General features: G+C 45.5%; 1 protein-coding gene across 3 annotated transcripts in view; it reads right to left on the reverse strand.

Moving 5' to 3' along the window:
• The window catches only part of PLCD1 (phospholipase C delta 1), a 49,151-nt gene that overhangs the window by 7,535 nt on the left and 14,001 nt on the right, over positions 1–27,615 (reverse strand). For 2 of the 3 annotated variants that reach the window (XM_085050170.1, XM_085050168.1), the window contains exons 3-8: positions 18,167–18,395; positions 13,352–13,481; positions 9,378–9,681; positions 8,074–8,275; positions 6,001–6,145; positions 4,845–4,994 (exon numbers count right to left, since the gene is read on the reverse strand). In XM_085050170.1, coding sequence (XP_084906296.1) covers positions 4,845–4,994; positions 6,001–6,145; positions 8,074–8,275; positions 9,378–9,681; positions 13,352–13,481; positions 18,167–18,395 — 1,160 coding nt within the window. The remainder of the gene's footprint in view (positions 1–4,844; positions 4,995–6,000; positions 6,146–8,073; positions 8,276–9,377; positions 9,682–13,351; positions 13,482–18,166; positions 18,396–27,615) is intronic. The other variant, XM_085050171.1, reaches the window with a different exon arrangement.

The raw sequence follows: 27,615 nt of genomic DNA on the forward strand, positions 1-27,615 counted from the left end.
AAACAAGACCAAGCAATGGAAGAAATTTGTGGCACCGTTTTTGCCTCTCTGTGTGGATTGTTACTTAACCCACCCCCTCTCTGCAATGTGTGGTTATAAACACTTGCAAACTCAGGAAACTCTGTGAGATCCAAGCAGGGACTGAAGCAGTGCAGCCTCTGCTCCACAGACATTTCAATGAGGAGAGAGGCTCACTAAGGTGCTTCATGCAGACATGGAATTTTATTATATTAATTAGCAGACGTGGAATTTTAATATGTAAGAGATTTTGCAGGTGAAGCCTTAGGGTGCTGACAGCCTCAGGAGGAGCTCCCAGACCCCTTTCCAAAGACACCTCCTCTTCTGGGAACAGCTTCTTCTGCCACAGCCCTGATGATACAACTCTGACCACAACCAGCAGCATGCGCCAGTGTAACACAGCTGAGTGCAGAGGGAATCAGGAGCACATTCCTTGTGATGAATCTGGTCTCTCCAGCCTCTTTCAAGGTTCACAGAAAACCCCTCAGCACTGATGTATCCCTTGTGCAAGCCCTGGCTGTGGGAGGAAGGCTGGAGCCTGCAGAGGGATGACTTTGAGCCCAAACAAGGCAGCAGCAATGCTGGGAATAGGGAGAAGTACAGAGAAAGGTGACTGGGGGCAATCTCAAGTGAGTGGGTTATGCCTTAAAATCAGGAGCACCATTAGACCTGGCAGCTTCCAAGAAGAGATTTGCTGCCACCTGGATGTGTTTGGTACTCCTGGCTTTGGAGGGTACGAGTTATTCCAGAAAAATGCCATTTTGGGATTAGTATAACCCCTCAGTCTGTGTAGCACATTCCCCTTTCCTCAGCAACACCCTGTATTTGCCTTTTTTGCAAAAGCAAAATCAACAAAACCCCACCACATTCAAATGACAGGACTGTGGAAAACCCATGAATCTTTTATAAAGCAACACAGGCATTTTCAAATGACACGATTTCCCCTTTGCACCCTTTGTGGGTTCAAGCAAATTGCATCACATCTTTACAGAGAGCAGCCCAAGTCCTCACCACCTGGCAAAGCTGTGGATGAAGCTGGGTGAGCAGAAATCCAACACTGGCACCTGAGGCAGCAGCCAAGAGCATTTTTATTCAGCTACCAGAAAGGATCTCTTTACAGTGGGGCACCTTCCCTGCCATTGAAAGAAGCAGTCAGAGCACATCAATATCCTCCTCCCCATCCCCAGAGCATCCTGCCAGCCCTCAGCTCTCTTCCTAGCAGAGCTGTGCTCTGCTTCTTCACACCCATGGCTGAGAGATGAGCCGGCTCATCTTCAGAGTCTCACTTCAGTCTGCTGCTCTCATGTCCCTTCCCACCCTCCTGCCTCAACATCCAGCTCTACACTCTTCTTGCACCTCAAAATCCAGTTCTGTGGGAGTTTTTAGGCTCTGGACAGCACTTGGGATGGACAAGCCTGGAAGGACTGCATTGGGGACAGTGAGGAGAGGCTGAGAGCAGCCTCTCTTGTCCTTTGCAGCCTGCAGATACCATCCTGGTATTTAATATATTATCTGCCTCTGCTTTCTAATGCCCCTAAGAAATGTTGCTGCCTCACCTCACAGCTCAGCAGTGGAGAGCTAAGGATAAGGTATTTGGGGCAGACTGCTTGATTCTTAATTACCAGCAGGTAATTAAGCTTCTTAAGCTTCTCCCATTCAGCCTGCCCAGCAAGTGGGAGGTACAATTCCTGGCACAGACAAATCCTTCATGGCTGAAGAACATCATCAGGGAAAGCACAACAACACAGCCTCCACTGTGTCTCCCCACCACAACCTGTTCCAGGGCTGCCAGCAGGCTCTCAGTACTGCTGTTATCCTGTCTAGCCTGTGGTTCCTCTGGGAAGCCTTGGGTATGGTGCAGATGCTCCCCATGGACACAGGACACTGCTCCTGTGCCCATGGTATCCCCCTGTGCCTACAAGGGACTGCCCTTGTGCCACCTAACTCAGAGGAGAACCATTTACTTATTGGTCCACAGCAAGGAGTGAGATTGACCCCAAACAATGCATTTTCATTCCCATGTCCTGTAAAAGATGTTATCCTATAGCAGCATTGCAGTGAATCCAGCCTGCAGAAGAAACAGAGTCCTAAATCTGAGAGTTTATCTTCTTTAGCCATGTTTTAAATAAGCTGCTAGGCTCAGACACAAACACACACATGCCCTTGTTCCATCTCTCTTGGTTCCACTCCATGTGATATTAAGTATTTCTAGCCTGAGGCAAAAGACACTCAGCTCATCAGTTCAGCTCTGTTGAGCAGATCCCTTGTCTTAGGAGGAAGCAATAGCTGAAATAATAAATATTCTCCAAGTAGACCATAAAGCCATTCCAACTGTCTGTGGCAAGCCCAAGGTGAAGTACAACCTCAGGAAAGGCTACAAGGACACTGAACTCCACTGAGAACACAGACTGGAGTCTGCTGGAATAGATGCAGCTCTTGCCCTTCCTCACATGCCCTACAAATGGCATTCCTTATCCCCCAGATGTACAGCTCCTCTGCTCTCCCACTTTTTCCACTGCACACTGAACAAGCTCAGCTCTGCAGGTGAAATGGTTCTGACACACTGGGACATGGAAACCACCCTAAAGGAAGGCATTCTGATTTTACCAGAAGCAGTAGAGCTGCAATGAGCAGAGGATTTTAAAACATCTGCATACACAGGTTTATCCTACCTGAAAGCTTCCTTCCCCTAAGAGCAACCTGAAAGCCAAGGCAAGGTCTGAATTCCAGTTTTCATCTCAGTGGGAATGAAAGATTTGTAAAGTGATCCACCTCAACAAACTTTCTGTGGCTTCAACACCTCCTTTAGAGTCAACAGAGAGAAGTAAACACTCCCAGGGTGTGATTCCTCCTCTATTTGGACAAACACTAAGAAAGAGGTGAACCACACCTCCAGCTCCTCTGACTGTTTCTCCTAAGGAGCTCACAGACATGGATATACAGGGTCAGAGCACTGCCACCTGACATCCCCCTCTCAGGATGTGGATATCTACCTCTCCAGGCTCCTGAGAAGCTGTGAGCAGCAAAATGTTCACATTCATGAGGAGATGTGCAGATCAGATGCACTAATTGATGTCACATCTCCCTCTCTGTGTGTCCTTCAGCTGCAAACCAAAGTGCTGCACCAGCAAAGAGTGGCACCAGAAAAAGGGGAGAAACACATTACTGCAGGAGCTTTGGGAGGATTGAAGGAAACTCAGCTCAAGAACCTCAGGCAAGAAGAAGGGGCCCTGGCAGACCCCTGTGCTGATCAGGGATGGGGCAGAAGGGCATCAGCAGCAGAGACTGGATCAGCTCTGCCCAGCAATCCTGGTGCTCCCTGGAGCTTTCATGTGGCTTTTGGACTTTCATCCTGCAGCTTTTAATTTACTATTGGGACCTAAAGACAGCAGCTTGGGGGAGATATTTAGATCATCTGTGCAGCCCAACACTGTTCCTGAATGGAGCCTAATAAATCAGATTCCTGCCCCGGGCTGTGGTATGAATCGTTAGCACAAATCCAAAGCGTATCAATCTTCATTTAATTACTGACGTTGCCCTGCTGACACAATCAGCAGCAATCCTTCGACTGTTTGTATTTACAGCCTTCAGCCCTTTTTCCCAGTGGCAGATCCCACCCTTTTCCTGATATAAAAAACTCCTTGTTGTCCTGGGCTTCCTCATGTCAACGTCACAAGGGAGTGGAAAAGCCAAGAGGTTCCTGGTTTGTTTGTTTGTTTGTTTTTCCTTCATGTTTCAGTTTCAATGCCTTTTACATCCAGAAAAAACAGCATTTCAGCCCTTTGCCCTCCCCTACTTCCCATAGCAGGAAAAGTACCAGAAGGAAAAGGACAGGTCTTGCAACATTGGCAATTTTTTTTCTGTTTAAACTAAATGGTTCAATCCCTCCAATGGAGCAGATCAGCCCAAATCCATTCCCTAAGGTAGATCTGAGCACTGTGCTCAGCTGGGGCCTTGTGTCTGTTTGGGCAATCAGAGCAGGAGGTTAGATGAGCACAGGAATGGAAAAAAACCAGCTTTTGGAAGTTGGGGTGATTCCCTTTCATACACAAATCACACATTGCTTTGCTTGGTGTTTCTCCTTTCTGTCATCATATCACTGCCATCAGCTGAAAAGCCATCAGCACTTTTCCTGATCCTGCACCAGGATAAACAGCAAGTCAGGAGGGGACATTAAAGACATATTTTTCCAACTCAGTAAGAGCTTGCAAAGACTGATCTCTGTGCTGGGTGTATCCTCACCCTGGGAGAGTCACTTCTCCCAGTGGAGGCACCTTGTCTATGCCAGAGCCAAGGTCCTGCTGAAGCAGCAGCAGTAAAATCACAATTCATGCTAATTTATTGCCCTGGCACTTAGGGACCAACCCAGAGCAGCCTCCCTCTGTGCTAGGCATTGTATCAAACGAGGCATGAGACTCCCAAATAACAGGGGAAAGTCAGAAAGGGAAAGGAGATAAAGGAAGAGGGAGAGCAAATATAGAAGGTATTTTGGGTGGATCGTTTTCCTCTCCTTTCTCCCCTGCTGACTGCCAGCTTTATCTCACTCACAAACTCCTTCCAGCTCTGACTAGGCATGTTCATCCAATTTTTAGTGAATGATTTTTCTAGCAAAGAAATGCAATTTAAAGGGAGCTGCAGCTATCCACCAACCCAGGCCATCCCCAATGTCCACCCAACGCCATTCTCAATGGGAGGACACTTTGAATTTATTTTACTTTCAGGCTGCTTGCAGTGGTTTTCCCCTTGAGTTTTGAGCTTTGCACTCAGCAAGAAGAAAAACTTCCCTCTTGTCCCACCCTTAAAAGGCAAAAAGTGTCCTTGCTTACCTCTGGGGATGGGAACTGGGATTTGTTTCCATCGACTGGGGCAACCAAGAGCATGTCCTGCAGGATGGTGGTCATGTGCTGAGCCATGACCTTCTGCTGGTCCACGCTGCAGTGATTCTCCAGGGAGATGATGACAGGGTATGGTGAGGTCTGGAACAAGACAGCAACACACAGCATCAGTGAACTCTGCACTATCACCAGCCTGGAGAAATTGGTGTAAACCCCAGTGCTGTTTTCTCTGGAAATGAGTGTGTCAACAGCAGCGTCTGATATTCTCCTAAAGCGAGGATTTAAAAATGGACAAATTTAATTTTACTCAGATCTGTGCTGATGATCTGATGATGATGATGCAATGGACAGAGCACCAGGATGGGTCAGGATGCCTCTCACAGACTTTCTGGGGCACTCCCTGTGCCTCCATTCTCCACCTGCACTGTGGTCAGAGCACCTTCTTACCCACCTTGAAGGGCTTTGAAGGGGCTTTGAAATCACAGTGTTTGCTCAAATCCTCAAGGGGTATCAATCCTTCCTGTATTCCTGCAGAGGCCTGATCTGGTTCCCTGTGCCCCCCCAGGTAACTCTGTGTGCTGAGGGCATTGCCATTATGGTCACTGTCACTTCTTTATGGCCCAAAAGGAAACTTGGCACCAGCTCCCAAGTGCACTGAAGGAAAACAGCACAAAGTGCAGTAAGTCTGGACAGACCCATGGTTTTTGTGAATTCTGCTGCTATACAAGACTCTAGCCCTGCTCATCCCTTTTAAAGCAGAATAGAAGCAGTCCTTCACAAGCAAAACAAGCACACAGGATCCTCTAAACTATAAACAGACCCTGAGACATAAATAATGGGCTTGTTGGTGTTTCCCACCAGGTATGCTCAAGATACTGGGCATCATTTTCACTGCAGTTGGGTCCAGGATGCAGCTGTGCTAGCACAGGTTCAAACTCATCCTCAGATGGTGCTCTCCCTGCCCAGCAACTCCCAGGAATGGATCTCTGCAGGAAGCAGAGCGTGGATGCTCAGACAGAGGGACACATCTTGTCCCCATGAGAAATGCTAAGGTGAAGCCTTCATTGCTTATGCTCTCTGCTGGGTGGGAAGAGATCTACTGTCAGTCCTGTGTGGTGCTACATGAGGAAAGTTCCCTCATCCTTACTTTGAATGCATAGTTCTTGATGGCCTTAATGACATCACTGAAGAGGATCTTGGAGGTGAGAGTGTAGCCGTGATAAATGACAGGCTCTGAGTTGGGGCCATCCCAGCAATCCAGCTCCACGCAGCGGCAGCCTTTGGTGAGGGCTCTGGAAACAAAGAAGGGACCTGGTTGGGTTCCACACCTTCTGCTTCACCTCCAAATGAGAGTACATCAGGCACAGGTGCTGCCTGGAAAGACTGACAGGAAGTTTTCAGGGAGCAAGGGAGAAGAAAGGGGCTTGGAAAAACAGGAAAGCAGATAAAGGATGGGATCAGGTGAGCTCAGTGTCAGCAAAGAGAGCTCAAGGTTGAGCAAGGAAAGCACAGAAGGATCTGAGAAATAAGGTAGTGAAAGTCCAAGGTATAATTATCCAAAGAATAAGACATAGTGAGTGCCAGATGAGAAAGGACACTCATGATTGTGCCCCAAGTCTTTCCCCAAAGACGGTGAAGAGAAAAGAAAATCAAGAGTGGCTGCACTGGAAGAATGACAGTCAGCCTTAGAAGACAGGTCACAAAGCTTGGATGATTTCTTCATCTAGATCTGATATGACATGAGAGATGAATCCTCAGAGCTGGAAGGAAGGGAGGGAGGGAGGGAGGGAGGGAGCTGTGGGAACTCCACCACAGCTAGGGAGACTGCTGAGTGCCAGTTTCCCAAACTGAGACTGAATTTCCACATGAAATTCCCACCTATACATATCCATACTTCCAATTTAACTTACTTTAAAATGTAGATTCCCCCCTTATCTGTCTGGAAGGTGATCTTGTCTTTTTTACAGTAATTCCCCTAAACATTTCCAATTACACAACTCCTTTAACTCATTGCAATAGAATCATAGAATCACAGAATGGTTTGGGTTGGAAGGGACCTTAAAGCTCATCCAGTTCCAACCCCTGCCATAGGCAGGGACACCTTCCATGAGACCAGGGTGCTCCAAGCCCTGTCCAACCTGGCCTAGGACACTTCCAGGGATGGGGCATCCATAGAATCTCTGGGAAGCCTATGCCAGAATCATGGGACTTATTTTTTAACAACCAAAACATACATCTATAATTTTAAGACACTGTAAGAGGAGTTCAAAATGCTACTGAAAAGCAATTTGTGCCAGATTTCACTCTCCACACTTTTGACCTTGTGACTCTAGACAGTCATTGTTCCTGAGAATAAGACAAGACATAAACAAAGACAGAATTGCAGTCATTGACTGGCTCATAAGGAAACACTGTCTCACCTGATGAAAACAAGGAGTAATGTAAGGAAGTTGTGTAAATTACTAAAGGTCACTGCACCCGTCTGGCCATGAGACATCAGACTTTGTTAAAGGCAGACACAGGCAACACCTAATGCTCTGTGCAGAAGTGCTGTGGCAATATCTGAGATGCTGAAGAGGGACTAGGTGTAAGTCTCCTGATCACTCAGCCTGCTCCATCAGCTCACACTCTATCTCTTTTTTTGAGATTGCTCCAAATAGGTCTCTCCAAAACAAACTCCAGCATGGTTGTAGGGACAGTCTCTGCCAAGGGCTACTCCCAAAAGGCAGTACAGAGCACAAGCATCATGACACTGTGCATCATTTTGGCTCCTTCCAGTCCCTATCCAGACCTGCAGCTCTATCCCAGGAATCTTTGCATCTTGCAAGCTCCTTGCACTCTCTTGTGCCTCATTTTGGGGAATGCAACACCTCCTCAGCATCATGCTTTTAAACACTGGGTTAGAGGGCTGCAATCCAGCCTCCATGTGACTGCAGATATTTTACACTGCTTCCAAATGATTATACACCTTATGTAGTGATTATACATCTTACACTCAGGTGAACACCAGATGAGACTCAGGTTGAAGTGCTGTGAAAAACAGGGCACAGCCAACCTGGTTTAGAAACAGCTCACCCTGAGAACCTGGGCCAGCCCATATTACCTGGTCTGGTGGAAGATTGCTTCTTGATCCTCTTGCATCCATCAGCACAGACAATTATGTCCTCTGAAAAAAAAGCAGGTTAAGCTCCCAAACACACACAAAGACACACATATTTACCTGATATAGGCCTCTGTGCTGCTTGGCCCTGTGATCTGGTCTTCCATGAGATAGGTGTTGTGTGAGGATGACACCAAGTAGTGACTGAGAGGTTGGGTCATGTCCTGGTAAACTTTCCGGTGGGAGGGGTTGAAGATGTTCCCCTCATCCGACAGCAGGTACATCAGGAAACCATCCTTGGTCATGGCATTGCCCCTCTTGGCTGCCAGGTAAACAGACAGAAAAGCCCACACTGAAAATGGGACACCACCATCACCTTCACCACAGTGCCTCTGCTCTCCTGGGGATCTCAGAGGCAAAACATGCTCCCCAGGCATTCAGTAATAGCAAAGACATCGATGCTCTGCAGACAAGGATGACACCTTCAGCTGCCTGAAAATGCTTTTAAAGCCTCTTCACTTTTTATGACACTTACCATCCTTGATAACATCTTAAAAGTGTCAGACAGTCCTTACCTCATCTGTCTCTAGAGATTTACAGCATAAAAATCTCCATCTGAGCATTTCAAGGTTTCTTTATGCCAACCCAGAGAAGCTGTCAGATGTCTAAACACAGCCAGAAAAATCCTGTCTAGATTATCCAATGAAATACATGATTTGCAAAGAGGAAACACAAAATTATCCCCAGCTTAGGGGAGAAATTGATTCTTCCCCATTTTGAGGGACTGAGCTAGAGCTCAGTCTAATCCTAAAGTCTGACAGTTGCAAAACCCTGTCCCTCTCCTGAAGCAATACCAGGACAGTGCAAAACCAGCCCATGATCCTGGGTTGGTTCCCTGAACACTCCAAGGTGCTCCAGACTAGTGATTCACCTACATTCTGAGCAGACAGACAGTTCTGGGATTGTCCTCCCAAACAGCTGTCACTTCCTTGGCCTCTGCTCAGAGATCTCATCACCTGATGGCTTTACAGGTGCCCACCATCAACATCTGCCTCCACTTCAGCTTCTGGAGAACACAAATATTGCTACATTCTTGACCTCAAAAAGCCACATGAGGTCTTGGCATTTGAAGAACCCATCTGAGTCTTTCCCTCAGGATTTTCATCATGCTCTAGCCAACCCTGTATCAGCCCCTCTCCCGCTGTTCCATGCACCCAAAATAAAACTGGAGAGAGATTTCCAGGCTCTCCTCTGCCCTCCTCTCCTAGAGCTGCTAATGTTCCCCTAGGAGAGTGGTGTTTTAGAAGCAGCTGTGGGGAGAAAATAATACACAGGACTGCAGAAAAAAAACCAGCAGCAAGGCAATTCATAGTTCATCAAAAAAGTAAGATTTTGAACCAAACCAGCCACGGTTTTCAACCTACCTCTTTCATTGGGCTCATATCTCTGAATTAAGGCAGGGGCAGCAACAACAGCATCTTCTTCCTGCTGCATCTCATAGAGAAACCTCACCAGGTTCTGGCAGGACATGAACCCTTCTGGGTCTGAGTACTTTTGGAAGATGCTGTCTATTTCCTTCCTCTCTGTCAGAATCTTGTAAAATTCCTCTATCTCATCATCCTCCAGAGCCTCTGTTTTGGACTTGTCACAGTGCTGTAAACGTAGAGGGGAGAAGGAGTGAAAACCTTCTTTCCTTCTGGCATAGGCCAGCCGTAATCTGCACCAGGGCTACACAACGCAGAACACAAAATAATTGGAAAGAGTTACTGGCCAGTGAGTGAGAAGCACTTGGTCAATGACAATGGTTCTCATTGACAAGGCCAATAGTCATAGAACAGTTACAATTATTAGTATTTTTATATTATCAGTGTGCTCAGAAGCACCAGGCATGGCCTTGAGTTCCACCTCTTGGTAGGCTTCAGTCAGGACAGCTCAAAATAATCTAAGCACAAATCAAGATTGAAAAGAAATGTAACCCTTGTTATCTCTGATTACATTACTGAAATGTAATCTCAGGAGGAATAAAGGGAAATAATTAACTCTTTTAAATAATGATAGATACTGAAGCCTAAAATCCAGTGAGTAAAGTGAAAAGAACCCTCCCCTTGGTGGCTCAGACCACAAGAGGCTGTCAAGACTCACAGTAGGTCTGTTTGTAAAGATGGCATCAAAACCAACTTTAAAAACCCACAACTGCTAAACATGTGCATGTTTAGGTATGAAAAAATCCACCTCTCTGTGGAAATTTTCCATTCTCATCCAAAACCTGCCAAGTAACAAAATCCCCACAGATTTCAAATCAGATCTAATCTTCTCAAGGAGCTGTAATTCAGAATCTCCATCTTCCTCTGGGGTTTGAACTTTTCCAGTAGATACCATCTTTGACAGAGCACCACAGCCAAGGACTTGATTGACCATGAAAGATTAGGAGCTTGAGATCTGCATGTTAATGTCTCCATGAAGGACAACAGCTTTTCCAATAACAAGTATTTCCAGTTTACTTAAAATACTCCCAGGTTCAATTTTTCATCAGAAACGTTTTCTTTTCCTGTAGCAAATCCCGATATTAATTTTGTTGTTTGTTCCTAGCAGAATTCTTCAACTTGTCAAACCAGAGGAATTAAATTGCTTTCCGTCTTTGATCCCTTGTGACAGATAGAGCTATTTTCCTGGCTTTTATGATGAAAATGCATGTCTTAGTTCAACCAGTCATACTAATCATCACACTAATCTCAACCTAGCTCTGCCAGTGATCTCAGTGATGGCCACGGTGGCTTTGGCAGTGTCCCAAGCAAGGTGATAATGAGGGATTTTCATCCCCTGCAAATCCTTCCCTATCTGCTTATGGAGCTCATATAAAACAAAGAACATTCTCATGATGCCCAGCGTTTCACAAACTGAAGCGACAGAAAAAAAGAGTTCAGCTTGTCCTGACTTCAGAATCTGCTGGGTAGAAGCTTTGGGTTCATCCTAGGGATGGGACAACCTGTGACATGCTCAGTACTACAAACACCTCCAAATTAGCTTTGGGAGTCCAGGATCTGCCTTTTCCTTGCTGCCTTCCATGCCCATGATCCTGCGCTGTGTCTCTGGCAGATCCCTCAAGCTAAGCTGAGCATGATGCTTAGCAGTAGCAAAAGGAATATAAAGAGGGAAAGCAGCTGGTGGAGACGGCAGGGATGTCATGAATTACAAATGTTCTTTTCTTTAAGACATGACAGGGAAAATGACATGATATTACTTCTGGAGAACTGGCATTTTAAGTGATGTGCCTCAGGAAATTTATTCATTAGTTGCCATTAAAGGCTGTGATGAAAACAGGACAATGGCACTGGCACCAAACTCCAGGACAGATCAGATGCACGGTATAAAAGTGAGTTCCTTCTGCTTTGGCTACAAGAGCTGCAAATTAGAAAGAGAATCTCAACCTAAAATCCCACGTTTTACCTCCCATGTATGTATCACAAATTGTGAGTCCTGGATGACCCTTGGCCTGTCAGGAAAAGCACCTTTCTGATGCCCCAGAATGAATATTCAGGTTGAAATGAAGTGAGCAATGAGAGGAGCTTTGCATAATTTCTGGCTGCATTGCACACATTTTACTCAGGTGTCTCAAACTTAAATGTGGACAGAGTCATGTGATGAAAGGCAAGAATAATGTGAGAATGTGCCCTGCAGCCCCTTCTTGAACCCCTGATCACCCTTCCTTCCTGTGACTAAATGAAGAAAAACTCACTGAGACAGAAAAGATCACCCTTTAATAGGTTGCAATGCCCCAGTCCATCTAAGCTGAGGCAGGATGCAAACTGAAAATGTAATTGCTTTAGGAGCAAGACAGAGCCTTCCTGGAGGCAAATCAGCCCTCAAGAGATCTGAATTAACCTCCAAAGAGCCTCTCTTTCCAGTGGCTATACAGGAAACTTAACAATTAACTTGCCTAATGATGGTACTTCAACTAATTCCCTGCATTTCCATGGGTTGAATCAAGGTTTAGCAATTACTCGAAGTCCTTAAGCAAAAAGGATTAACTTCATCAGGTTTCCTCTCCTAGAGCTCCCTTGTAACTATTGAGACAGCAAAAGAGGTCCATGAAATGGGAGGAGACTGTGCCTCTTAAAAAAAAAAGTTATAATATTAAAAAAAAATTAAAAAATAAACAAAGCAAGGGTGATTTCTTCAGGTTGTTGTTGTCTGAAGATGTAGGAGTGGTTAATCTCCTATATGTGAAATGTATCCTTTAGCATGAGGAGATTCACACCCTGCTCCCTATTGGCTTCACCTGCACAGACTGCAAAGGAAGTGTTGGCAACTTCTTCCCATGGAGACATACAACTCCATCAGTGGATTCCCAGCCTTATTTCCATTCCTCCAGGGTCTTCCTGGAAGGGAATAAAGGATGGGACACACCAGCCAGAGCAGGCAGTAGAACTGGAATATTTTGCAAGCTGAAATCCTTTAAGATCTGCTGATGATCTTCTCCCCAATTCTTGCAGTTACCAGTGAGATGTATATAAAGCAATGATTAGGAAACTTGGACCTCCTTTGGGAAAGGCTGCCTGCTCACAGGGAGGAGCAGGAGAACTCCTTCCCAGTGCCCAAAACCACCCACATTGTTTACCACTGATCTGAAAAAAACATTTCTGAAACTGCACACCCATTAATTCAAATCCTCCTTCAGACAGGATGGAAGTTTGGAAATTATCCAGATGTTTTATCTCACCTCAGCAGGATGGATTCTCTAGAGAGAAAGCAAAAGCTTAACAACTAAGAAATTTTCATTCCTTTCTTATCTTCTGATAGGCTTATCCAGCAAGCTGAATCTTTAGAATTTAGAAGTGTACATCCCTGACCAGATTAAATATGCCTTGGGAGTATTAAATCAATCAGACTAGTCCAGGCTTGGGTGCAATGTTATGTATCTATCGTGAATCTGGAAAGGTCTTTTTCTTAATTTGCACTTTATTTTTTCTTGTTTGTTTGTTTATCCCTGTCACCTGGCACCCTCCTCCTCTGAGAAGGCATCAAAATTGTAACCAAACAAATTTCAGCCAGACTCAGGCATTGACATGCAGTTGTGGCACACAAAACTCCTGAAACACCTGGGACTTGAGCTTTGCTTCCCTTTTTCTTGCATTATCCATATTTGCATCTCATTTTCTGCTTCATGGCAAAATTAGGCATCGATTATGAAGAAAGATCTTAACACATTCTCATCAAAAGCATTGTGCTGGCCCAACTTAGTGGGAATCTGCTGAGCACCAAAAACTGAGAGTCCATCTTTGGTCCAAGAAAAGAAGCCAGGAGCTCATCTTAGGTGAGCTCTCCATCCCAAGCTGAAAGCTGTGGCAGACCTTGACCTCAGTCAACAGCAAACCCTTTTTCTGCTTGCTCCCATTACCTGGAAAATCTTCTTGGCATGATAGTCATCGACTTCAATATTCACTTCTTTCAGGAAGTCTTTGAGCTCTTTCAGGCTCATCTTGTTGTCTTTGTTTTTATCAGCTTTCCGCAGGCAGGTGTGGATCCAGCTGCAGGGTGATGTAAGGAAATCTTTCCAGGTCAGTGCTTAGCCTAAACACCTAAATACCTTCTGGTGCACGTGGTGGGGGGGAAATCCTCTTCTAAAGGCTCTGATCCACCTCTCCAGCTGCTGTAAATCAGCGTGAGCCCCCTGAACAGCTGAGACCATCTCACCTTCTGCTCCCACAGAGCAAAATGGTGCTTTGGCAGAAGGGAAATGTGCTGTGATACAACTGATCATGACCCAGGAGAAGCTTTTCACCATCTGGCCAAGGCTGGAGCAGCTCTCTTTACCCTGTAGGAGTTTCTGGCCGCAGCCAGAAACAGTTTGATTTCTCTTTTATGACAGAAAGTACATTCTGCTCCAGATGGTGAAAAGGGGATAAAGGAAAAAATGAAAAGCACTCCCGAGAGAAGCTTGGTAAACTCATTGTCATGGATTTGTTCAATATTCAGGGCATCACAATGAACACTGAACTCCAAAAGAAGCACCAATAATAATTTTTGAACTCCCTTTCAGCATATTTTTAGGGATTTCTACCTACGTGTCCTAAGAACTTTGTTGTGAGCAGAATCAAACCAAACTTTGTGGGTCTTGGCCTCCCCTGATGAAATGCACAGGGTCTGTTACTGTGTTGTACTGTGTTCATATTTCATAAGAGCTTGGTTTTTAATCACTTTAGTATATCTATGGATCTGGAGTAATTGCTATGAGCTTTTTAATGTGATATCAGATAATTTGAACAGGGTCTCCCAATTTCTTTCAGCCTCTTGGGAAAATAAAGTTAGATATTTGAGACACACTGCAGTTTTAAAGACCAAAAACACCCCATGCTTTTTGCATCATGGAACTGACTAATTTGCTTTACTGTCAAATAAGAAAGGTCATCCAGAAAAAGATCTACTTTTCAATAGAAAAAAAAATGATCAAAGTAAGAATTTGATCTCCAAGAATAACCTTCCATGTCTCACATAGGAAACAATGCTTGAAACTCATTCCAGAAAAACTTTAAAAAAATGCCCAATTTGAATGTTAATCAGAGTAAAGCTCAGGATTAGCAAATACCATCTGAGGCATATAGTGCTGTAACATTTAAACTGGGCCTTTCAGAATGACCCCAAAAAAGGGCATTGACAGCCTTAGGGGTTGTAGACATAACCCTGAAACAGTGTTCACCAGAGCTACCCCTGCATTGAAATATTTCCTAGGGATGGAGATATGTGTAAACTGTTTGTGAGTATTGTTTGTCTCATGGAAAGTTGAACTTTCTGACTTTAAAAATCTTGGCAGGTGCTAAGCAATGACCTCACCCCACATCCGTCTCAGCCTGGTAATATTAATATTCCCCTTCTTTAGACATGGAAACCAAAATAAAGAGAGGCTGCATTTCCCAAGGACGCTCCAGAGCCATCAACCAAGGTCTGGCTTGGACTGATTCTTCCCAGAAAATCAAGTTTGAGTCATGAGGCTGCCATGAGCAGAGGATGCTGTGTTGGGAGCACATCAAACCCACCCTGGAGTGCAGAACATCCCCTCCAGCAGCTCTGCTCCAGAGAGCTCTGCTCAGACTGTCACCCTGGTGCCACCCATTCACACCTGACCCTGCACCTCTGCTCCCCTTCACAGCTTTCCCCAAAAACAAGAGGCAGGAGCAACACCCAACTCTGGTGAGCCAAGAGGAAATCTAATCTGCCACAGCCAGAGCCAAGCAATAGGGGTGGATAAAAATTACTCTTTTGTGCATAGAAACTATTGGGTTTGTGCTAACCACTGCAAAAAAACCGCATTTTTTTAAGTGTCTGCATCATTTCCTCTGATAATGAGCACCCAGAGGTCATGCACATACCCAGAGTCCTCTCTGGAAGGCAAAATGTGGGCAGTAAATGCATCTGCAAAAGAAGATGCCCAGGTCCTGTCTGTGAATGGAGAATGCTTTTCTTTTAGATCCCTTCCCAGGAGGGAAATCAGAGAGCCCAGGAAGAGTTCAGACACACACAGTGAGTCCTCTTGCTGCAAGGGCAACTGAGAGCTCAGCCTCTTGTTTCAGCAGTATTCTGACCCAAAAAAATCCAATCTCCCCATCCATCTGGATGCCCTCAGCTTTGGGAGAGCTTAGAGGATGAACTAAGCACTTCAACTGGAAGTACCCTCACCTGGTACAAACACCATTTCTCAGTCCTGCCTGCTGGTCTCCCTTTCACCTCATGCCCCTCTGTGGGCCTGGGTGGACTAGGAAAAAGCTGTTCCCATTTCTGTATACATCCAGGGAGCGCCTGCTTCCTGCCTCTTGTTTTTAAAGGATATGCCAGCTCCAGGGCTACCAGCCCTCTATTAGAAACCAAAGAGGAATGACTGAAACTGCCTGGCAGATATCCCATGAATGTGCTCAGAACAGAAATGCTGCAGAACTTCTGGTGAGTGCTTTCAAACCAGAAGAAAAGCTCACACATAAACCCCAGAACCAAAGCAGACGGTGCCACCTTGCTCAAATGAAAAGTCCTCTGTATTTCCTGGTTTAAAGTCTTCCCTGCACACATACCTGCAATATTTGCTAAACAACCTATGCCAGCTTGCTGCAAGGTTCAATCTGAGGCTTATTAAAGCAGAACTGTGTGTATAAGAACATCAGAAACGCTCATCAAGCATGTGGGAGTTTTATCAGTGTAGGAATATTGGACTGGAAAAATACATAAGACACTGAATCCAGTCCCTTTCTACCACAGGCAATTCCATTGTGCTACAAACTGAACAAGCCCCATCTGAAACTAACAGGGTTTTTGCTTTCAATCCTTGTTTTCAAAAATTTGCACATTCCTTACTTGTTTTGCAAGGCTTTGGGAGGCTGGAAAAGATACCCTGCAAGGCAATTCTGCAGTCAGGGGGGACAGGCAGGGGACACAACATTTCTCATCTCCTGACTCTTCCCCTTCTGTGCTCACAGATGCAGAGAGCACTCCTGAGGTTTAAGGAAGATCTGAGTAAGCCCACGCTGCCAAGCAAACCCAGTGAAGGCAGACTAAATTTAAAATCCCAGGCTTTAATTAAACATCATCAAATTTCAAATGAGAAATCATGCTGTTCTGTAATTCCAGGTTACGTTAAATGGCCTGAGACAAGCCCAGATTGGAAGCCAGCACTGCACAGTAATTACTCTTCCAGAAATATGGTTTGCCTACCCACCCTATTTAGCTTCGATTCTGCTTTCCAAAGACAGAGAGGCACTTTTCCATGCTGGAAATTTACAGCCTTCTTCCCTTGCAAATGTCATTGTTATTTTTCCCCCCTTAACAATCTTGCCTCTTCTTATGGGCAAGTTTTCCAGCAATATATTTAACTTGATATGCTCCAGGGACAATTTCTGTAGCCCAGATTTTCCCCTACACACTGTGGGGTGGCTGAGGAGTGACCTTACAGCCCAGAGCTTGAAAAACCACCCAAAAAAGACACTCAGAGTGCAGGAGATAAAAACAGGACATCCCAGGCACTCAGAACTAATGCAGCCTGGTTCCTTTTAAGTGAACAGCACTGTGGCTGTGAAAGTGCTTCTCAGACTTCAGAGAATCCACAGCAAAATAAAGCCTGATGAAAGCTCAGCATTTATGCACCATCTCCTTCTCTATCAGTACATCATTACCCAGCAGAGAACCCCCAGGGAATGAAGCCTTAGCTGAGGGCAAGAATTCCTGGTGCTCTCTCAGCCTCCAGCTTTGTGGTTTTCTCCAGCCGAGGATTTTGTCTCTCCTCTCTGATGTTGGGTGTCAAACAAGCCATGAAGCCCACCCAGCCTTCTCTCCCTGAGAGTGGTATCTGCTTTCCTTTCTGATAGCTGAATATCTACCTTTGGGAAGCTTAAAGGAACTTAATATTTCACTACTGCTGTGGCTCTGTGAATCAGGGTGAAGTCAGCCAACAGGTTCAGATGTCATGGTCAGAGTCTCAGACATACAGGAGCTGAAGAAAATCCCTCCAAAACTGCACCCACAGATATTTGCTCTTCATATACATGAAATCTCTGTTTGCAAAGCAACTTATTGAGTGAAATGAAGCCCCAGGGAAAACGCCCTGTGAATTCAGCAGAGCCAGGATTTCACCCAATACCCAATCCCTCTCCATTTCACAGTGAATTCTCCTTTCCTGCTCTGCTCCTTTTCCTTTCTGATCTCTGCATTGCCACTAGAGCAACTGCAAATTTTTTCAGGGCAAAACTTCCTCCCATGCTGAGGTAAATAAGGAGTAATTTCACTCAAGTCAGTGCAGCTACCCTGGAGTAAATTTGGCAGTGAGGAGAATCAGTTCCCTCTCCTTGTATTACCGAGAAACACAGTAAACAGTATGGGCTTTTCATGCCTTGCCAAGAAGTGTCTGTCCTGGAGTTTACTGCAATGCAAGTGAAACAGACCCCTGAAGAACACAAAAAAATAATGATTGTTTTATCTGGAGCTCCATGAAAGAGGGAATTCTTTGCTTAAGGAGCTACATTAATCCTGACTCCACTCTTGCTGGTATCATTGTAAAACAGGGAGAAAAAGCTCTGGAAACCAGGGAGTTTGCCTGGGTGCAAAATCAGTGCAAGAGAAAACCCAGTGCTCAGGGCCAATAGGGAAAAAAGGAGGTTAGTCTACTATCCCCACCCACAGGGAAAGACAAGTGCATCTTTGTCTGTGATTAATCACTTTATAAGGCAAAGGATACTGTTGGAGTTTCTGTTTCTGGTTCATGGAGTTGCTGTGGGCTATGATTTTCCCAAGGCCAGCGATCCAGTGGTTGGCATCATCCTCTGAACTCGCAATGAGGTCCAGGTTTTTCCGCTGGTCTTTGAAGATGATGGAAAAGCAGCGATACTCTGGGACATCCTTGGCGTATTTTTCCATACCTTCTGTTTTATGGCCTGACCTCACATCCCGAATATCTTCAATGGAGACTGTGGAAAGAAAGCAGAGCCTGCTGTCAGCATGGGTTCAGCCAGCCTTATCTCTTCTTGGTGAGGGATAAAAAAAAATTATCTTTCTATTTTCCCTGAAACCTCTGGAGGGTCCCCTTCGCTTTCCCCCCTTCCCTAAGCTTTGGTACTAAAGAAAACTCAAAAGCACAGAAAGAGCAAGAAATTTTAAAGGGAAAACCTCTTTCCCCACGTTCTTTACTTAACAAAGAAGCAGAATATGCCGTAGGTGCCATACTGTGATGTCCTGTTTATGAGACACAAATCACTGCCAAGAGTTTGGTTCCAAGTCCTTGGAGCATCTCTGACTTGAGCATCCCTTGACTCATCCCCCTGAGAATGGGGAGAGAGGAGCTGTGCCTCCCTGTGAACAACACCCCACAGGAAAATCCTAAAACCATAGAATGGTTTGGGTTGGAAGGGACCTTAAATATCATCCAGTTCCAGCCCCCTGCTGTGGGCAGGGACACCTTCCACTGTCCCAGGTTGCTCCAAGCCACATCCAGGTGGCCTTGAACAATTCCAGGGATGAGAAGTCCATAGTCTCTCCAAACAAAATGAGAGGTAATGTCAGTAAGAGGTGGGTAGGGAACAAAAGTGTCCTTCTTCAGGTTGTAAAAAAAAGTGAGAAGGTAAAATTTAAGATCCCCTCTGTTCCTCTCAGTCATGGTAGTGCAAATTAAGGAGACAATGATTAAACTTCAGAGCAGTCTGGTGTCACCCATACTCCATCCTAACCCCTGTCAAGGGTAGACTTTATCCTCTCTGCTGTAAGAAAGCAAAACGCTCTTTTCAAGACCATCCTTCCCTATTTCCATCTCTGCTCTTCAGCAGGTTGAAATGAACCCTGAAGTTGCTCCAGGTTTGCAAAATGTGCACACAAAGCAATCCAGAAAGGAAAGTGTATTAAGAGATTTTACTAAACAAATAAAAGTAACGGAGACAACCCTAAAATGCCCTTGAGAGCAGTCAGTGCCCTCCAACTGGGCTGAAATCAGGCAAGCTCCCAGCAGCACCCACAGCCTCTTTTTGTCTTTCATGGGTCACTTAATACATCTACAAAACACTGCGACAAGTTTCCCTGGGCAGCTGTGGACGCCAAATCCCTGGAAATACTCAAGGCCAGGTTGGATAGGGCTTGGAGCAACCTGGTGTGGAGCTTTATTGAAAAGCAGTGCATGAGTATAAAATATCTCCATGGTTTGTCTGAATAGGAGAAACATGCCTTTAAACATCCATTTCACTGTTAAAGCACCCAGTTCATTCAAAGTCAACACTGTAGAAAAACCCAGCTCAGTATCCACCTGCACATTTTTGGCATGGCTGCACTGGGATCATCCAAAATTCATGAGATGTTCATTAGAGTCTGAAAACTTTCCTTTTTTTTTCCCAGAGCAGTCATGATAATGCTAATCTGCTGGGGAAAAAAACAAACAGAAAACCACACAAAATTTCGGTCTTCAAAAATCAGCGACTCTCCAAAAGCAACACTTAACATCTGCTTCTCACCAGATGCTGGGGTGGTCAAACACCCTCCACAGCACTTTGCTGGTTTGGGTCTTAGAGAAGAACTCACCACGAGGAGCTCCCTGGAGCTGGCAAAGCTCCTCCCTGACAATGATGAGTCTTTATCTTTGTGTGGTCTTTGATTATCACTTCGCAGAGGCCAAGAGTTGATCAGCTGAAGGGAGGGGAGGAAAAGGTTGGATTGGGATGGGCTGCTGTGGAATTATGTTATCTGGCCAATTTACCTTTGAGTGAAAGTTTATGGGTTTGAGTGCTAAAAGCAGCTTGGAAAGAAAAGGGATTAAATTCCCTTACAGCTGGACCTTGCTGGTGATTTTGCCCTTTAACTAAGACATTAATCACATTATAGTGGTTGTGCCTCAGGTGGGACTTCACCTTTAATGTAAAGCATTCTATGGTGTTTGGCCAGATTCAATTCAATCAAAAAACCTAAAGTTTAGTTAGCCTTCTTTTATAGCCAGTGGGGGAAAAAAGCAGCTTTTGGAACATAAATGTTCAGCCATATTTAAACAAAAACTTCAGGGTAAGGTAAGTCATACCCTTAATCCATGGCTACAGTGGACCCTTGACCAGAAAGGAAGTGCAGGCTGAGCATCTCAGATGCTGATGTGTCCCTAAGTAGGGAAATCTCCTCCACTCTGGGTCTCTTCTGCTTATGGCAGTGAAGTGGAAGGATCATCCTGTTATTCCTCACCACCTGCCAACTGCTCACCACTGCTTGGCTCACAAGAGTTATTGTCCTTCAGAATGGCTAGTTAGTCTGCTTGTGCAATCAGTCCTAAACTTTGGGTTGGCAATGGCCTCATTTTCCAAGACCAGAAAATCTGATGTTAAATATTGGAAATTTAGAATGGATTCTTTGGAAACCATTACGTGGCTGCATGAATCCACTGGAAAAGAGAGCTGTGTGGGAGGGAAAAAAGATTGAAAACCTGTGTCTGGAAGGGCTGCCTTGATCTCTTCAGGGTGTGCTGAGAAGAGGATGATGGAGATAAAAGAGCTCCTCGATACAGAAAAGGTACAAGGAAGGCTGAAGAGCAGGACTGGTGTCTATTGTAGTCACACAAGAGACAAGGAGAGAAACTATCACCACAGGAGCTGTTAAAAAAGCAGGGCAAGGAAGGACACTTTTTATAGTGTTCCATAGCTTGGTTGTGTGTACTGTTTTCATCTATCAATAAAAAAGCTGAAGCCAAAGGACTCAGCCCAAGCCATCTGCTAAAGTTATCTCTTTTCTGGAAAATCTTAACCCACCATGAGTACTTTATCAGCTGCTCCCAGGCAGCGAGTGCACTCTATTAGCAGTCCCAAACTAACTGTGTGTTCAGCTGAGCTATCTGCAAGGAGAAATCAAAAACAACAGGGGGACAGGGACGTTTCACAGCAGAGGAACACTCACAGCAAACACCCATCAATCACATCTCCCTGCAGCCTCCCTGTTCCTTCCCCATCACGCCACAGCAGGGAGATAACCACAAGCAGAAGAGAATCTGGAAAGTTTGCATCTACTTCGGAGTGTTTGCGTCTGCTGAGGAGGTGGTTTGTACAGAGCCCAAAACATGACGCACAGCACAAGGAAGCCTGTGTGCCTCCTGGCCTCCAGACACGACTCACACAGGTTACATCCTGGTCAGCCTTCCTGGCTGCTGGGGATGCTGCTCGGACAGCCAAAGGCTCCCCACTGACACAGACATACAGCAGTGATATCCCTCCTGTCTGAACTACTCTCAGGGAGATGTTGAGAACTTTCTTTCTGACCCTCCTTTCAGTTTTCATCACTGGATGCTGCTCTTGTGCTTCTCCCTTGCTGATTTTCAGCCCAGTGCCCTTTTCCTCTTTCACCCACGGCATAGCAGGCAGGGATGACTCAGGCCCTCAGGATTCATGAGGCCACTTTGGACAGCTATGATGTTTTCAAGCAACCAAATGTATCTTTTGGGTGTCTCTTTTGATTTGGATTTCTCTCTTCACGGCTTTCAAGGAGCTTGCTGTTACACTCACAAGCTCATCTCCACATGCAGAAGGAACACTTCTTAAAGGAAATTAACTGGATGATCTTTAAGGTCTCTTCCAACCCAAGCCACTCTATGATTCTGGTGTAGAAGAGCCAAAAGGATGAGCCTGACAACATTCCCAATGATGAGAGCACTTGTCTGAGAGGAGAGCCCTGGCATCTCCTCTCTCATCACCGCTCCACAACTGACATGTCCAGACTGCGCTGGGAGTATGAACAGTAAACTCTTTAGTAATCCCAAAGAATACAGGGAAAGGAAGAACAGAGGCAGAGCACAATCCCTTTGTTTTCCTCCTGTTTGATAGGCAGCCCTTTGAGATGAGACATTTTGTCAAGAGTATTTGTCAAGAGAGAAAATAAGAAACTGAGCCTGCACCTCTTACAAAGTACTGAGCATGTGAAGGACAAGGACTGACAGGTGTTTCTCTTTCCTTGTGCCTTTGCTGATGGAGTGGGAGAGAAGGGTCACTGTATGGGCACTGCCAAAACAGCCTTCCTCGAGTAACTCATTAGGGAAGGGGGGCAGCTTTTCATTCTGGGGGAAGAACTCCTCAGATCCTTTCCTTATCCTACCCCCCGTCATTAGCAGGCGATCTGTGCAATGTGGCATTCAGTCACACTGAATTACTCCATCCCACTCTAATTGGCTCAGTAAGTCACTTCTGTTTACTGTCAAGAAATGCAGATGAGAAACGTGCTCAGCCATACAGAGCTTGCACACCATCCTGCATGTCTGCAGAGACGCCAGACCCTCACCAGCTGTACCTCAGCTCAGCATCTTGTCAGGAACAGATGAAAGCTGCTACCTGACCCCAGGACCATCCTGCAGAGACACGACACGGATTTCACAACACACTGAGCGTGCCCCGTGTGCTGCTTCTCGTTTTGGTTTCACCCCAGGAAGAGCCATTCAGCTGATTTCGGTTTCACAGGGGTGGCTGATGCTAATGGCCAAACGCAGTTGGGATCAGGACCTGTGTAATCAGCGGGAGCTGGAGCACTGTCAGCTCCCTGGGCTGGGAATACCAAAGGCTATCCATCACCCTCGTCCCTGAGGGATACTTGAACATAATGACTCACGAGTGGGTTCAGCATGAGCCCCGCTGTGCTGTGCCTCCTTAGCCCTGCCGGCTCTGCTCTTTCATCTCCCTGGGTGTGAATTACAGCAGGTCCCAGCTGCTGATTCCTCACCCATTCTCCTCTCCACTCCCCCTCCACCGACATGCTCAGCAGGTTGTTCTAACTCGAGATCTGCAGCACAGCACTCTGCCCTCATTGCCAGCGTGTGTTCACCAGCTGACAACCAGTGATACAATGCACATGCAATTTTACAGGTTGTTTGGAAATACCTTTTAATATAAAGTATTAAAACCTTTCAGTCTACCCATCACGGCTTGGGGCATCGATGCAAGTAGAGTGATCTCTATTTACATTCCTTCCACACAACCAGGGCCCTGCAAACTATTTTGGCGACCAGTTCCTACTTCTCCTGCCATCACAGCACCACTAAATTTGGATCTGAGGCTCTCAACACTTCTGCCTTTGCATTTAACATATGCTATGGAGAATAGGGTCAATATTTGTCAGCGCGCTGCCTGTGATGAAAACTGTCCCAGCAACGCCCGCGGTGGCCTGATTGAAAACTCAATCGAAGAAACAGGCAGCCCTGCAGATGAAATGACGTGTTTTATGGCTTGAGTGATTTTGATAAAAACTAACGAGACCCACAGACAGACGGTTTTGTTTTCACAGCTGACGGCCACCTTGCATAACGCATTCACATCAGCAAATATTTTTCCAGGGATAAATACATGTCTGACCACGAAAGCAATGATTCCTAAAGAAACTGCAGAAGGAAGCTGTTGGTGCAGCCAGCTACCTGCTGTGTGCACACAGGTTGCTGAGAGTTTCTGTTGACTTAAGACACTTATCAGGAACAATTTCAAGCTTTCACTTCTTGACTCGAGCAAGCGCAGAGCAATATTACATCCTTCCTGTTCTTCTGCAAGCAAGTTCAGGACAATAATTCAATGGAGACAATAATTTATTCTTCCACAATAGTGGTATGGTATGTTCATTGAATGCTGTTTTAAGGACAATCATAAATTTCACAGCAAGCCAAAAGCAAAGGAGAACGTTTTTTGCTGAACACTGGTACTAGGCTATAAACATCAAGCTTTTGTACTATGTTTAAACCAAACAAAAATATCCTACAACTGTGCCAGAAGTCAGAGGAGCTGGAACAAATTCTGTGCATCTTTAATAGTGAGAATAACTAATCATCAGATCAAAATATCAATTTCATGACTTTAAGTAATAATATAATCATCACTTGCAACACTCAGTAGTGCAACTGAATTTAGCTCGCCTCCCAAAACTGATCATTTGAATCAAAATACACTTAAAAAAAAATCCAACAATAGTAGTTTTACGTAAAGCTTTTGGCCAGAAATGGAAATATTTCAGCTACAACTCCTGAAGTTCTCTCTTGACTTCACTGCTAGTGACTCAACAACGCAGCCCCAGTGAGTCATCCCTGGCTTGGTGTGTGAAGCTCCTTCACAGCTGTCATGGAAAACGTCACTCCCTGAGCCTCTGGGAGAGGCAGAGTGCAGGAGGTACCAAAGCATCATCTCTGGGGCCCCACTGTAGCACCCCTAAACCTAATTGAATCGTTCAGCCTTTTCCTTCTGCCTTTGAATATTCTGTTTCTCCACCAACTGCTCAAAAGGATGATTCACTAGAAGGTTTTCAACCATTTCTACAAATCCCCAAGTTGAAAGAGTTTTTAAAGGGATTGATTCTGGCTTAAGTGAGCTCACACCAGGGATTACAGCTGGTTTAAGAAAATACTTTCAAAAATCAATTTCACTGAAAGCAGAAAATGCCTTTTTGCTCTTTTCTTTCACCTAGATGAGATCTGATATTTGACCACAGCTAAATGAGACAGTGCTACTGCCAGGCTGCTGCTCCTGCAACCCAGTCCCTCTGCCCTCTCTAGCCCTCCTCCCTCACACCACAGTGATGCTCAGCAGCGAACTGCCTCAGAATGAACTATTTTCCAGCTCCCTTGCACAAATCTTTTCTTGACCCCAAAACCATTAATCCTGCCACTTTAACTCTGATTTTGGAGCCCACGGAGAAAGTGCTGCAAAAGCCTCATGGGCCAAAGAAGCATCCAGCCTCTCATGGCCCTACACATCAGTTAAGACAATGAAAGCAGCAGTGTGTTTGTGGACCTGGTTGTAGCTCAGACACAGGGTGGAGCAGGCTGTGGTGAAAAACTGATTTTTAAAGGTGCTTTTGTGCAGCCCCTGGTGCCCAGCACCTCTGTGTTTCTGCTGGAGGCAACCAGAGTACACATAGGGCAGAACATGCTTGTTGGAAAACTGACTCAAGATGCTTCAAGGGCTTTTGAGGAAAAAAAAACATGTTCCCTTGGGCCTAAATGGAACATACTGAAAAATAAGGAATTACTGACAGTAAGGAAAAAATGGATTATGTTCTATCTGCGTAGAAACTATTTTAGAAGGACAGCTTATCCCCAAAGCCCTGTGGGTAATACAGCTATGACGAAAGCATCCAATCTAAACCCTCAGTTGTTTAAAATAAAGACAACAGAGGAAGGTACTGGTTGTATCCTGTGTATCTGATCCAGGCAACATCTGTTCCTGTGACAACCCTGATATGTGGGTTTTTTTGAACTTCAAACATCTGAGATTCTCCTGTCTAACCCTGGCAGTCTCAAGTTTTATCTACTAGGCTCCACCACACAATGGTTTACAAATAGCTTTTCCACATGGTCATAAGAACACCAACAGGAATAACAAGAAACTATCCAAACAAAAACATAACCCTTAGACTACCCAGACTTTGCTCCTTTGAGGTGCATCCATCGCTGTCAGCAATGCTGCAGATAAAGATTAGACCTGCTGCTAAACCTCCCAGTTTCCATTCTGTTCATTCTTTTTTCCATCCTCCAAAGGGAGTTTATCTGCAGCTTTAGAAAGGCTTTGTCCTGGAGAGCAAAGTTAGTGTCTGTTAACAAGGCAGGGTGACCCTTTGGAGAGACACGCCCTGAAGTCCCTGATTTTGGGTCTCAAATCATGACCCTGCACTCTCCCTCTGACAGCCTTCACACTGGAGCACAGAGAAGGCAGCTGTGGTGACAGAGCCTGCCAGAGGACACAACATGAGCCAGGGGTAGTCCTGTACCTGGACCCGAAGCAGCCTGGTGAAGTTAAAAGCTCCAGAATGAAACTCAAACACAGCAATCACTCTGAAAACTAGGGAATGGAAGGACTCAGAGGATCAATAAAAAAGAAAGACAAGCAGCACCTGTTGAAAGCAGCACCTGGTGTCCATCCAACCCTCCCAAGAGCTTGGCACCACAAGTGCAGGCACAGGCTCACATCTTCCCCAGAGCATGTGGGACACAGCCTGTCCCAGCAGCAGGCAGTTCCCACAGCCACACAGGTGTGCAGGTGCAAAGCCAGAGCCTGGCCAGAGTTTGCTTTCACAGAGCTGCAAGGACAAAGTCTGCCTCCATTTCTCGTCTCCATTGCTGTTATCCTGATGACAAAAACAAAAAAAAAAAAAATTCTTTCTCTGGTAAAGGTGTGCCTGCATGGAGTGTCCCAGGGCATGCACGTGCCTGTGATCCATGAGGCAAGATTATTCCCTCCCCACTGTCACTGAGGACACTCCCAGGGCACAGCAGGTTCTCCTGCCCACAGTGGCACTGCCAGTCTCCAGCAGTGTGGCAATGCTGGCTGTAAATCCATACCCACACAGACACACCCCCAGCCTGTGCCCAGTGCCCAGCTCAAAGCATTTCATCTCACTCTTTTTTATAAAATACTCACTGTTTTTTTTAAACAGTCACATTTATTTTTATCAAATAGCACCCCCTCTCCATGCCACTGCCACAGCCATGGAGCCACCAGGGCTCCTCCAGGCAAACATCAGGGTCCCTGGAGCCACAGTACAAGGATCCCTTCCCATTTACTTCCGAGCACTAGGCAGGGTCAGGACTGTTGCTGTAGGTGCTCTCAGACTCCATAATTTAGAAACTGCTGGCTCAGAGCACAGGAAAGGAAGCTCTGAAAGTCATTCTTCTCAACTCACGTTCTTATTTGTTTTAGAGCAAGATATATGACCAAGATATATTATATATAGCAAGATATATATTATATGGGAAAGGACTTGGGTTTTATTTGGGACAGAGCTCAGCAGAGCAGGCGTTCCCAGGGAGCAAACATTCACTGAGGACTCTGTGTTTGTTGTTGCTATGATGGGTTGTTGCACTGGGACACCTGAAGAGCCCAGCTGAGCTCAGACCCCCCCAGGCTGGGCATCCAAACACCCAGGAAAGCCTCCAACCCAAAGGCTCAATGGAGGTCTCACTGCAGCCTTCCCCTTTGATAAGGGGGCTTGTAAAAAAGGAGGGAGAGGGACTTTTTACATGGGCAGGTGGTGATAGACAAGGGGGAACAGTTTTAAACTAAAAAAGGAGATATTTAAATTAGATGTTAGAAAGATTTTTTTCACTCAGAGGGTGGCAAGACACTGGCAAAGGTTGCCTAGGGAAGCTGTGGATGCCCCATTCCTGGAAGTGTTCAAGGCCAGGCTGGATGGGGCTTGGAGCAACCTAGTGGAAGG

The sequence above is a fragment of the Lichenostomus cassidix genome, chromosome 2, assembly GCF_008360975.1.
Source record: "Lichenostomus cassidix isolate B80296 chromosome 2, HeHo_3.0, whole genome shotgun sequence".
Lineage (NCBI taxonomy): Eukaryota > Metazoa > Chordata > Aves > Passeriformes > Meliphagidae > Lichenostomus > Lichenostomus cassidix.